This window comes from Anguilla rostrata, chromosome 6, assembly GCF_018555375.3.
Source record: "Anguilla rostrata isolate EN2019 chromosome 6, ASM1855537v3, whole genome shotgun sequence".
Lineage (NCBI taxonomy): Eukaryota > Metazoa > Chordata > Actinopteri > Anguilliformes > Anguillidae > Anguilla > Anguilla rostrata.
The window spans coordinates 51,272,324-51,285,171 of record NC_057938.1 but is presented as its reverse complement, the minus strand read 5'-3'; the positions used below and the strand labels follow the sequence as shown (position 1 = coordinate 51,285,171).

At 48.6% G+C, this 12,848-nt stretch overlaps 1 protein-coding gene across 1 annotated transcript in view; it reads right to left on the bottom strand.

The window, feature by feature from the left end:
• The window catches only part of nbas (NBAS subunit of NRZ tethering complex), a 178,911-nt gene that overhangs the window by 69,522 nt on the left and 96,541 nt on the right, over positions 1-12,848 (bottom strand). Inside the window, exons 42-43 of the mRNA XM_064340412.1 lie at positions 3,661-3,893; positions 2,873-2,983 (exon numbers count right to left, since the gene is read on the bottom strand). Of these exons, the coding sequence (XP_064196482.1) occupies positions 2,873-2,983; positions 3,661-3,893 (344 nt within the window). The remainder of the gene's footprint in view (positions 1-2,872; positions 2,984-3,660; positions 3,894-12,848) is intronic.

The window sequence follows — 12,848 nt, the reverse complement described above, 5'->3', positions numbered from 1 at the left end:
CAATACTCCCCACTGCTCAAACACAAACATAACCTAACATAACAACTCAGCACAACAGCACACATCTCTGCATCTCTGTAGAGATAGACCAACGGATACACAATACACAACACTGCTCAAACACAAACATAACGTAACATAACACAACTCAGCACAACAGCACACATCTCTGCATCTCTGTACACATAGACCGACACACACTCAATACAGCGTACTGCTCAAACACCAACATAACACAACACAACACAACACATCTCTGCATCTCTGTACACATAGACCGACACACACTCAATACTCCCCACTGCTCAAACACAAACATAACCTAACATAACAACTCAGCACAACAGCACACATCTCTGCATCTCTGTAGAGATAGACCAACGGATACACAATACACAACACTGCTCAAACACAAACATAACGTAACATAACACAACTCAGCACAACAGCACACATCTCTGCATCTCTGTACACATAGACCGACACACACTCAATACAGCGTACTGCTCAAACACCAACATAACACAACACAACACAACACATCTCTGCATCTCTGTACACATAGACCAACGCACACTCAATACACCACACTGCTCAACCACAAACATAACCTAACACACCATAACATAACATAACGTAGCATAACATAGCATAGCATAACATAACATAACATAAACAAACATAAACATAACATAACATAATAACGAGAACAGGCCATTCAGCCCAACAATGCCCAGACTTTTCCAGGCTTAATTAGTGCTCTGATTACCAACAGACTCGAAAGTGTCTAACACTGTATCAAGCCTAGTCTCGAAAATCCCCAGAGTTTCTGCCTCTACTACGTGATCTGGCAGGCTATTCCACACATTGACTACTCTCTGTGTGAAAGAATTCTTCCTAATGGCTGTACAGAATTTACCTTCAGTTAATTTCCATTTATTTCCCCTCATTCTACTAACAGAACTCAACCTGAATAATCTCTTTTAGTTCACTTTGTTCATTTCTGCATCCCAAGGACAAATACCTTTCATACAGCTGGGTAAATAGACTTTTTTTTTTTTGGTCCCCTCTTTTTCAATTTTTTATTCCACACTATTATGGAGCAAATATGATTTTGAAAATAACAAAGCGAGAGAGAAAACTAATATCCCGTAAACTGCAATACGGTGATTTAAAGAGCTGGGTAAAACAGCGAAAGCTTGTCGAACGTCGGTTTCGTCCACCCGACATTTTCCCTCTCAGAATTGAATGTTCCTTCAAAAAAAAATGCTGATTCAGCAGAAAAGAAACCCAAACTCCTAATGCTCCAATAAAGCACCGGGGGCCAGGGGCGACGCGTTTCCACGCCGACGCCAGTGCTTTCTCACGCGCGAGAGCTGCGGCGCAAGGAAATTACGCTACATATCACACAGACCAGCCCGCTAGCGAGGTCTGAACAAACAAACAAACAAACAAACAAATAAACAAACGGCAGTTAAGTCAAGGAACGGAGTGTAGCACAGTGGGTAAGGAACTGGGCTTGTAACCGAAAGGTCGCAGGTTCGATTCCCGGGTAGGACACCGCCATTGTACCCTTGAGCAAGGTACTTAACCGAAATTGCTTCAGTATATATCCAGCTGTATAAATGGATACAATGTAAAAATGCTATGTAAAAGTTGTGTAAGTCGCTCTGGATAAGAGCGTCTGCTAAATGCCTGTAATGTAATGTAATGTAATTTCAGACCGCGCTACTTTCGGAAACGCCGGGAGACGGCTGCAGACTTTACACGTCACGGCAAACCCGATTCCTTCCGTCAGGTCTGAAACCACGTCGGAATTTTCGAGCTTTTGACATTAGGAACTGCTCAAAACAAGAGAAAGTAAACAAAAACGAGCGGCAACCTTTCTTTGATCTTCTTTTTTTTTTTTTTTGGTAATAAGCAGCAGTAGAGCACGCATCTGGCACCGAGAGTTATTCTCCAGCAAGTCAGGTTCCATGGGGCCTACAAAGTGAATATCAATGGCCGTTTTTATATAATGCAGACAAACTGCGTCAGTATTAGAAACTTCATAAAGAGGGGTGTCACCTGGGTAACGGCGCCAACTGCAACGTGTGGCTGTTTGATTGATCATCGGACGCTGAGGCGCACGTTCGGCCTGCTCCCCTTGCCAAAAAACGACGCTCGCCAATACATTATCGAGTCTCCCCAGATACTCAACGCATTATACCTGCGTCGAGGGGCAGGTCCGCCCGCAAAAAACATCTTTTTTTAACACGACGCAATCAATGGCAGGAGAAGAAAAACAAAACAAAACCAAAAAAAAAAAACAAGTCCACATTCGGGTTGGAGACGGTTATATATCCTGTAAATGTACTTCGTTCACCCGTCCCTCTCACGGGGGGGGGGCGAGAGAGGACACAAGCGGCCTCTCGGCGGACATCCTCAAAGCAATCTGTCGAGCTTTTTGTGTTGCCATCCCAACACTGTCGTGACTGTCTGGCCGGGTTCTCAGTCTCCCGTGGAAACGCGGATCAAACCAACTAAAGGGAGCGAAGGGGGTGTGGGGACACAAATTCTAAAAAGATAAATCAGAATTTTGTAAAAAAAAAAAAAAAAAAAAACAACGTTTGGAATCATTTACCGAAAAAGTGTCTGCGTTTTGCGTTCTTTAGTCCCCCCAGAGCAAAATGAATATGCAAATGCGGGCCCTGTTTACGCGAGCGTTCACGAGGCAACAGCCCGTAATATTGGGCAATTACGATGGCGGTAATTGACCCGCCCGGCGCTGGAGAGTGTGCCACCCACCCGTCCGCCCCGGGGACTTACCCGCGGGGCCCGCTTTTCAAACGCACAAACGCCTCCTTAATTAATCATCAAAGCGCGCGCTCACCCGCTGTCCGTGAAGAGGAACTCCAGGTGCGTCATGTAGACCTCCCAGAGAGGCACGGCGTATCGCTGGGCCAGGGACAGCGAGATCCTGTACACGCTCTCCTCCAGGGTCCTGGGCAGAGAAAAATATCCCGTTACATTCAAGGAAACGTTCCTGTCAGGGGGGGGGTTACCGGGATTGGCTGGGGGAAAGGGGGGGGCACACTATCGGCAGCAGTTATATTAGCCAATGATGAATGCGCTATTAAACATGGAAAAATAAGGGTGGCACCTGGGGCTGCCAATCAAATTCCAGAATTGGACAGTGGGAACCCAGCCACCCCATTGGACACGCCCTTGGTAAAACTACACACATTTTTAAAATGCAAAGCAGGTATACGTTCTGATGGCCGGTAGATGCTCTCGTTGGGGTAAAATGGACCAAAGGAACCGCCAAGCCAGCACGCAATTTTGGAAGGAAAAGTCATCATAGAGACTCTCACAGCCCAGTGCGGTCTCCTCATTGCTCTAGTCTACGGAGGAGGAGCTCGGACACAGGCAGTACCCACACCGCTGGAACAACCCTTTCAGTGGAAAAATCGCCATGGAGACCGGGAGCTCAATAGAGCATACCCCTGCCGGTCCCAGTACGAGCTCTCTATTGTGCTCCTCAAGGCAGAAGCTCTTAACCATCCGCTACACCCCCCCACCCCCACCTACCCCCTTCCCCCCACCCCTCTTCCCCACCCCATGGGCGCAGTACGCTGAGCGACAGACCGCCGTAGCCTCGGTAACGGCCGCAGCGCTTACTCTGCGAGCCCCAGGATGGTCTCCTTCTTGTACTTGCTGTCGGCGGCGAACCGCTGGACGTCGACGCCGCGGCCCAGGCCGCGCAGCACCTGCGCCTGGGTGAAGTCCGTCAGCCGCTCGTTGTACAGCCGGAGCTGGCCAATCAGCTTCTCCAGCTCCTCGGGCCAGTCCGCCCCCGCCGGGCCGTCCGTCACGTGCGCCGTCACCAGCCTGATCAGGTCCTTCGGGTCGGCCTGCGGGAACGAAACGCGAGGCGAGCGCGTGAGAACGGGCGTCGCCCGCGCCCAAAAACGGCGGGAACGGCGCCGTTTCACCCAATCAGGTTTCCCGGCCTAAGAACCTCACAGAAAACACACTGAAATTAGATGCATTCAAACAAAACGCATATAACGATCAAGATACTGAAGCGCTTCAAAATATCAAGACAAACACACAAATGACTTCTACCTTAAGATATTTCCACATATTCATAAAAAAAAAAAAATACATTGGCGTGATAAATATACAATTCTATAACTCAGTATGTTTCCCACATATTTACAATGTATTACAGTGTGTTCTATTTCTGTAAGGGGTAATTCAGTCTAGACCAAGCCCTGGTTCAGAACAATCCAAAGATCCCAGCTTCCAGTAAGACCCCGGGTAAGCTGCTCCCATAAAGGAGTCACCCTCTGTTAAAACGCACCTCCCGCAGCGCTTCCAGGGAGAACGGCATTGTTGACTAATTTTCACCTCTGCCCTGCTGTTCCAGCCACATTCATCTCACAATAGCATCCGCAACACATTTTTATTAGTCCCTTTATAACATTTAAAAGACTCCGCGTCTGGGATTACAGACTCTAAATACAGCGCCTCACAACGCAGTATCAACACAGCATGACTTCGCTTTTGATGGCTTCCACACACACACACACACAGACACACACACACACGGGCGCACACACACACACACACACGGGCACACACACACACACGGGCACACACACGGGCACACACACACAGGCGCACACACACACACACACACACATTATCACACCGCGGGGAGGAAGCGTACGGCAGTGCATCGGTGTGAAAAAGCGAATAATGAATAACGTGCGAACAAAAGTGCGAAGGGTTATTTTATCTGTTGATCCAGCGGCAGTCTGTTGCTCGAAAGCAGAGAACAAAACCGGAGCCTGAAAAACTTTTCAGTTTCAGATTCGCGAGGTTGGCATTAATTAGCGTTAATATTCATGAGATGAGCACCCCCCCCCACCACCGCCCGCGCCCCCCACTGTTAAACAAACGGAACGAATGACAGGACTAAGAAATGGAATCAAAACAGTGAAGTAAACAGACATCGGGGTCAGCAGCTAGTTCTCCTTTAACAAAACACATCATGATGAGAATAGGCCATTTAGCCAAACAATGCTTGCCATTTTCCTACTTCTAAAGTGTAGCAAGTGCTCAGCTTATCTACAAACAAGATAGTATTCTAGCACTGTATCAAACCTGATCTATTACATGACCAGACAAGCTATTCTACACAGCGACTGCTCTCCCTGGTACTCTATATTTTCGCCAACATTATATATGGTTTAATTACAGCAGAGCTACATGTGGCCAGAAGTGTTTCCAAGTGTTGTACTTAAGTGAATAAAATATTGCAGAAGTAAATGCTACTTTTGTGCATTTAAGCTCAGTCATAAAATGCGTCTAGCTATAAATGTGTGCCAACAATTCTATGGTCTCCATCGTAAAATCTTTCGTGCAAATTCAGGCCATTGGATTTCAAGAGGGAGGCCAGTCACTGATGGATTTGTTTTACGACATTCTTAAAAATTGGACCTTCTTTCTCAGTAGCTAACTGATAGCCACTCCACTCTGCTAATGGACAGAAAAAGACCAGATTTTAGGTCGTGCTCATTGCATGCCCAAGCCAACAACTCATCGTTTCCCCAAAGCAACAGCATAAAAAGTGTTAGATATTTCAGGCAGGCATTTATAGGTCTAACAGCTGCATATCAGTATGCGGGGAATTGCCATAGTGTTGCAAAAAAAAAGAAAAGGGGGGGGGGAACTAGTGTGATAATGGATCTGAACTGCCACCATTCCATTTCAAGGTTCAGTTGGCCAGATACGTCATACATGAAGTAGTGTATTAGTTCTATGTAAATGTTCAGGGCCGAGAAAATACAAAGCGGGGCGAACACGCAGCAGAATTCCGCACGCGTGCGCCGGACCCACTCGACGGCTCATCATTTATAAACCGCCGTAGCGCGGCTCTCCGTGCGGACCAGCGGAGCGCGGCGGCCATTCGGGCTCTGAATGAAATGTAGCCCTTGCGAAGCAGGCCCGCGCCGTGCCGCACCAATCTGAGCAAAGCCTGCGGCGTTCTGGCAGACACAGAATGGCGACGAGGGAGAAATCTGACGCAGAGGCAAACAGAAATACCAACGGGTGCACGTTAACCCTTTAAGGTTATTTGAAGAGCTAACTCGTTAACTCTTCAATTATGTAATTAGAACGTTCTTAAATTGAAATTCAAAACGACAAAAACGCATCTCTGTCAAATTAGATCAAGGCCAGCCCTTCAATTATTCAATTTTTTTTTCCAGCCCGTGAGGTGGTCCATCGACTTTTTCCTCGCCAAATGACATTAAGCGGCGTAATTAAAAATTAATTTTGGCGGCCACTGTGTTGCCCTCCGTTAGAATGAGCGTGTGAGCGAGTGAGAACTGCGCTACACAACCAGCCTGCTGTGGGGGGTGCACTTCAGACCAGTTTAAATATGCAAAAGTTTTGAAGGAGAGACTCGGGAGGGAATATAACGGAATTCGGGTTATTGAGCCGGTGAGTAATTCTCCTCATCTCTTATCTCAGTCAGTACCGCAGACAGAAGGAAATAGGCTAAAAAAAAAAAACCCAACAACAAATCTTTCATTTCTGGCATTTTGCATCACATATAACGTCTTCCCTTCTAAACAGAAGGTGGGAAAGAAAGGCTATGCTAGGACACCTACCCATCGTTAATCTTTAAGAGCAAGCTATGCAGAACCCTAGAGAGTGGGAAGCCTCTTAAATTTGAAAAAAAGAAAAGAAAAGAAGAAAAAAAAGACCAATGGAACTCTAGACACTGTGGTATCCTGTGTATATAACCCAATCGTAACAACTATACTGTATGTCCCGAAAAGTACCGTCCATTACTGACAACAATCCCATTCATTTTACTAATAACCAGCATAAACTAATGTATGTACAATAAGAACATATTCAAATTTCGTCTTTCTTTTTTTTTGGAATGGGTAGATTCTTGGTCATTTCAAATGAAATTGTCACCCAAGCAGACCTGGATGAAACACATAACTGACTTACATTAACTTTTTAGTTGACAAAGAATTAAATAAATTGAAAACAATCCATTAGATCTGTAAGAATTTTCAAATAAACCTGTTACAAACAAACACATAACATCACTCAAGAGACCAAGCTGGTTTAGGACATTGGTTAAAGTATTTTTCTCCTTCAAAATAGCCAGTGACCCACAGCAACAGCACTTGTGTCAAAAGGCTTGAACCATTTCAAATAAATGTTGGACCTCGTCACCCCTCCAGAGTTTCTCGAAGGCAGGCGTACAGTCGGCATTTTATGCTGCAGGGAAAAAAATTTAAGTAAAATCCGATGTCTTTTTTTCTTTTGTTACACAAAACTAACTGGCCATCTTCTGCTCTTTTAATGCCGAGACTTGAAGCAGGACGCTCACGTTTTGCCGCTGAAACCCAGGCTCCCAGCGAACCGTATTCATAAGAACAGGAACGTATAAAAACACACACCTGTATCACCCACGGCCTGCACTGCCACGCAAGGCCGTATCTCTGCAAAAACCCGCGGATGCAAATGACCCGCACAGGAAGCCCGCTGCCAGAGAGATGTTTCAGACCCGATTAACTACCACATCAGCGCTAACGCGCCGTCTCTGCTCCGGGACCTCGACTGCGCGCGACTTCCATTAACCGGACGGCTAATCCCGGAATCCCGACAGCCCCGACATGTCCTCGCTCCCCCGCGGTGTTGAAAGGGGGACAGGTTTTACAATCCCGCGGAGGAGAAGGTACAGTACCTCCCTCCCGCCCGCCCCCCCCCGGGCAGACGCCGCTCTCGCGTCTCTTTTCAACGGCTACAAAAAACGTCCGCTGCTTTCCTGCGGTTCGTAAATATTTCAGATCGCCTTCTCCCTCAAACCGAGGTTGCGTTTGATCACACGCTTCGGATGTCTCCGAAAACAAAATATATCTCGTACCGGCCTCGGGCATATTCCCAGCGTTCTGTCCTTGTGATGACAAGGCTCATAGATCTGGGCTTGGAGAAATACGGCTCTGCGCGCGTGCACGTTTCACGCCACTGTCTCGACCGTTCGCTAGCGAGAACGAGCAGCGCTACTCGCAATATCGCACGGAACACAGGCAAGCTTTCCACAAACCGATCCAGGGTCCTTTTATAGACCAAGGGCTCAAGAATTCTGCCAAAAGCAAATGCAGCCGTTAAAACACAAGATGCAGTTTACTGGCTCGATTATATGAATCAACGGCTCATATAAATGGTGCTATGGACTGATATTGAACACAGCTGGTCATGAGTGCAAGTCTTCAGCACACTGAACTATGAGGACTCCATACCTGTCCGGAAGCACCTGCTTAGTTTCCCCTTGCCTGGTGGCTGACGAAAGAACGTTTATATAGAAGCTTTACATATCGTGAATGCGATGCGTTGAGAGTACAGACGGCTGATTGGCACACTCTTGTATGAATATGTATGCATGTATCAAGTATGGCAAGGCCACTTGACCTGGCACTGATATCACCACACTTCATTTATGACTGCAAATAGAACTTAACACAGGACAAAACGGCTGTAGAATTAATGCGGAGACACATCTATTACTTATTATAATTGCTTCTAACCAAGGGGTAGACATGTTGACATGAGCTAGGCAAGTTCACACGCAGGGGGAAAAAAAATAACAAAACGCGGCAAAATTATACGTCTTAGCGACACAAATGTGTCCCTATTTTTAGGCACGCATTTCATTATAACATAAAATCGCCGCACATTTCAATCTTCTTGCTGTGTGTGCGCGTACTTGTGAACCGCCTATATCAACCCCATGCTTATAACACAGCTATTACATAGTAATAGCACATGAACAGGGATGCCTCCCTATGATGCAATAAATCTTTACTTTTGTCAGGTGGAAATATGGTATTACCTTTGAATTTGCATCAGACAGGCAGTCCTGGTGCCACCGCACGTGCTCAGTGCAGGCGGTGGGGGGGGGGGGGGGAGGGTTTAGTCAGACCAAGCACCCAACTCAGCAGAGCAAACATATTATGGGGCCTGTGCTGGTCCAAAATACCAACATTGAGGGAAAAAAAAACAATTACTTTTAGTCTCAGGGACATCCTGTTTGATCACCGCGACATCCTGTTGTGCCCTTCCAATAGGACCCGCCGTCACGATTCAACTTCCCCAAAAGTCAGGATGAGCCCCGCCATTTCAATGTCTGCACGTGCTCAGCACCGACTCACAGCTTTTAAAAAAAAACCTCTTTCAGACCCACTGATGCCCCGGGTAACCCGACACGATCTCATCTGCGACGGGCTAATTGCATTTGGACTTCAGAGTCACGGCGCGGGGTGTGTGAATTAAAGAGCGTTTACTCGCTCCTCGCTGCGTACACAACTGTTTAAAAAAAAAAAAAAAAACTGAAAAAAAAAACGCCAGCACTGACACGGAAAGGGAAGAGACAACAACGACATCGTTTAATTAGACGCAGCACGCAAATGAGCCTGAAAATTAACTCCCGGAAAAAATAACACGGACGCTAAGCGTGTGAGCACGGCTAACCACTCCACGGCTCTGCAACGTAGCGGCCGCTCTGTCAAACTGACTGATCTGCTGTAAAAAACAAAAACCCTTCACTCTCTGAGAGGAAACAGGGAACGGCTACTGGAACTGCAGAAGCGACGGTCGACTCGTTTATATGGCCTGTCGATTCATTCGTGAGGAGAAACACGTGTGTGAACACGCTAAAAAAAAAAACAGCCACTGTCGGCTGTAAGCTTTCAGCTTCAACGGAAAGTACACTGTAAGGGCTTGCTCACCCACAACATGCCTAAATATATACTGAGGAAGTAATTAGATGGAAATACAGGGCGGTTTATTCGTTAGGTGGGGGGGAACTGGTAGAAAGGCCATGTAAAAAAAAAAAAAAAAAAAAAAAAGTGACTGACACATGAAGTGTTTGGCTAATAACAGTCAATCAAGAGCATGAATACGTTAACACACACACACTACATGTACGCACATCATTTAAGAGCGTGTAACCCCGGAGAACACATGGAGCACAATGGAGGGTAAAAAGGGTTTTGCTGGATGTATTTTCAATTAAATGATAAACGATGACGCCCCTTTCACGGGAGATCCTGCTGAAATCGGGGTCACGGGGTTCACGGGGGGAAACGCCGACTCGCCCCCGCGTTCCTCATTCGCCAGCGACTCGGGGGGGGGGGGGGGGGGGGCGGTCACCCTAGCCAGCGAGAGACAAACATCAGCGGGCCCCTCCCCCCCCGCCGTTAAGAGGGAGGGCAGCCGCTGATGTAGCGATTAGCGCTAATGACGCAAAGCGAGCTTGAGGGAGGGCTGGCTGAGCTTCGGCGTGCGGAGCGGAGAGATGCAAGTCGCTGCCCAAAAACTGCCCCCTCGCGGCATCCCCCCACCCCCCCCAAGATGAATCACATTCTGCGGTCCCCCCCCTCTTTAATTACCTCTCTTTCAGAAGCCGAGCTCTCGTGTGTGCGCTAAAATTAGGATTAATAATAATAATTTCATTGCCTTCCATTGTCTCAGAAGCACCGCGCGTACGCCTGCCAAGCAGACGCCGCGGCGGCTCCTGATTAAGACCGCGTCGGTCGGCGGGGGGACGCCGGGGGGCGTAAAAACTTTCGGGGCTCGCCCTGCGTAACGCAGGCGGAGGGACCCGTGATCAATTCCGGGCTCACCGAAAGTGAAAAGCTGGAACAAGATAAATGGCCGAGCGGGAAAAAAAAAAAAAAAAATCTGAGTTTCTCCGCTCAGCAGAAAAGGCGGTGCGCCGCGAAGCGCGGCCCGAGAAACAATTATGCTAAACAGTTTCTTAAAGGTCTTTCTGCGAGCAGAAAAAATTAACATTTCGGTGGGGGGCTCTGTGATGAAACCCCGCTCTCCGTGTGAACTCATGCGGAGGGAGCCAGTGCCTCAGCATAGCTGCTATTTGCACATAAATTCATAGTCAGGACCGCGGGGGGGGGGGGGGCAGGGTGGGGATGGGGGGGGGGGGGGGGGTGTCATTACTGTCCGACGTTTTGGCAGAAGGTTACAGCACCCGCCGCGTAACTGCAGGGCAATAGCAACGTCCCCAGAGCTGGAGTGAGCGTATCGACATCGCCGCGAAAAAAATAAATAAATAAATAAATAAATAACAAATAAAAAATCAAAGCCCCTGACCCGGCCCGCAAGCAGATCAATCGGCGCTAAACACATCTGATCTTTCTCGATCATAACCGCGAACTCGTGGAAAAGAAAAGAGGGGGGGGGGGGAAAGCTAAGAGAATAGAAGAAGCGAGATGCATATTAAGAAGGCTTTGATTCCGCGCTCCCTCTATACGCTAAAAGCCAACGCTAGTCCTGTGCACGCTAGCCTGCCCCCCCCAGCCGGTTGGGTTCAGGGAGCGCTGGCCTGTGGCTCCTGAAACCGTCAGCAGGCTCCTGGGTGCAAACAGTGACTCACGCAGTACTCCTCAGATGTTGAGTCATGGGGCTTAAAAAAAACCATGCTGGCGTGACCGAAGATGGTCGTGAGGAGTGAAAAGATCCACCACACGAAGCCCTTCCAGGGGTGGCGCTAGCAGAGAGCTCCGCCGCGGCCTGGTTTCGTCTTCAGACCCCGGGCCCGTTCCGCGGTGCCCGCCGGGGGGGGGGGCGCTCCGACTTCCGATCCCGCCCGATTCCTCGGGACGTCGGCGGAACCCTCGCCGTTACTCATCCCGGTAATTTACCGGACGATCTGAACCGCGCTCAATTAAAACCGACGACTGGAAGGGTACGTGCTTAAAAAGCGTTTACGTAAAATAAGTCACAGGGAACCGCGCGCGTCGCCTTAAAGAAATACGAGCACCCACATATCTGAACGGGGGGAAGGGAGATATTTTAAGTCGTGTTTTCGTTAGCGCGTCCAATTAACCTCTTTTCTCACTCGGGAACTGATCAAACGGGTTTTCGCAAACTGCCATCGATGCTCTAAAGCGAGCTCTTAAAAAGAAAAAAAATCATGGCAGCGGACTTTGTGTAAAGATGAATTAGAACCGAAGGACCAGGGCGGCAGTGCGGTATAACGGTTGGAGAACTGAGCTTGTGAATCAAAGGCTGTAGGAACATAGCGATGTTCTTGCATAAAAAAAAACTGAATTAAAAAATAAAGGGGGAGGGTATGGGGGCTCCGATAACACGCAGCTCACGCAGGGCCCAGCTCGCACCTCAAATATTTGCGATGCATCAGAACGCGTCACGGATCGATAGCGTTAGCCATAGCGGGGCGGTAATCATCAAGCGCTCTCTCTCGGCGAACCCAAGGCGGGAAAAGACGGGCGATGACTGGAGACCCCTCTCCCCGATCGCAAAATGGCGGCGACGCGACCCCCTCCGCACGAGCGGGCGGCGCGGGCATCGATCGGGCCGGGTGAGCTCTTTAAGCACAGCCGCCGCCACCGCTAACCATGGAGGCTGTCACGGGTTCATAAGCTGAGCCACAGCCCTACCACCGCGGGAAACCGCCCCCCCCCCCTCCCCCGGGGACCGACGCGGCCGACGCCCTCAGCGGCTGCGGGAGTTCTGCGATCGATTCGAGGCCGCGGAGTAGCGACAGCGAAAGGCACGCGAGCCATCTCAAAGGTCAGAGGCGCTGCGTTAAGCGGAGGTGTGCAGGTGACCGGGTTCTGCTGAGCGGCTTTTTCACTCAGCTCCACCGGGGATTAAACAGTATGAGGAGGATCTCACAGGAACGTCTTCAGGCTGAACCTGCTGTCATTCCTACTGCCGGTGACAAATTAATCCCAAATGTACACACACACATATAGTATAAACATGTGTGTGTGTGTGTTTATACAGTACGTACA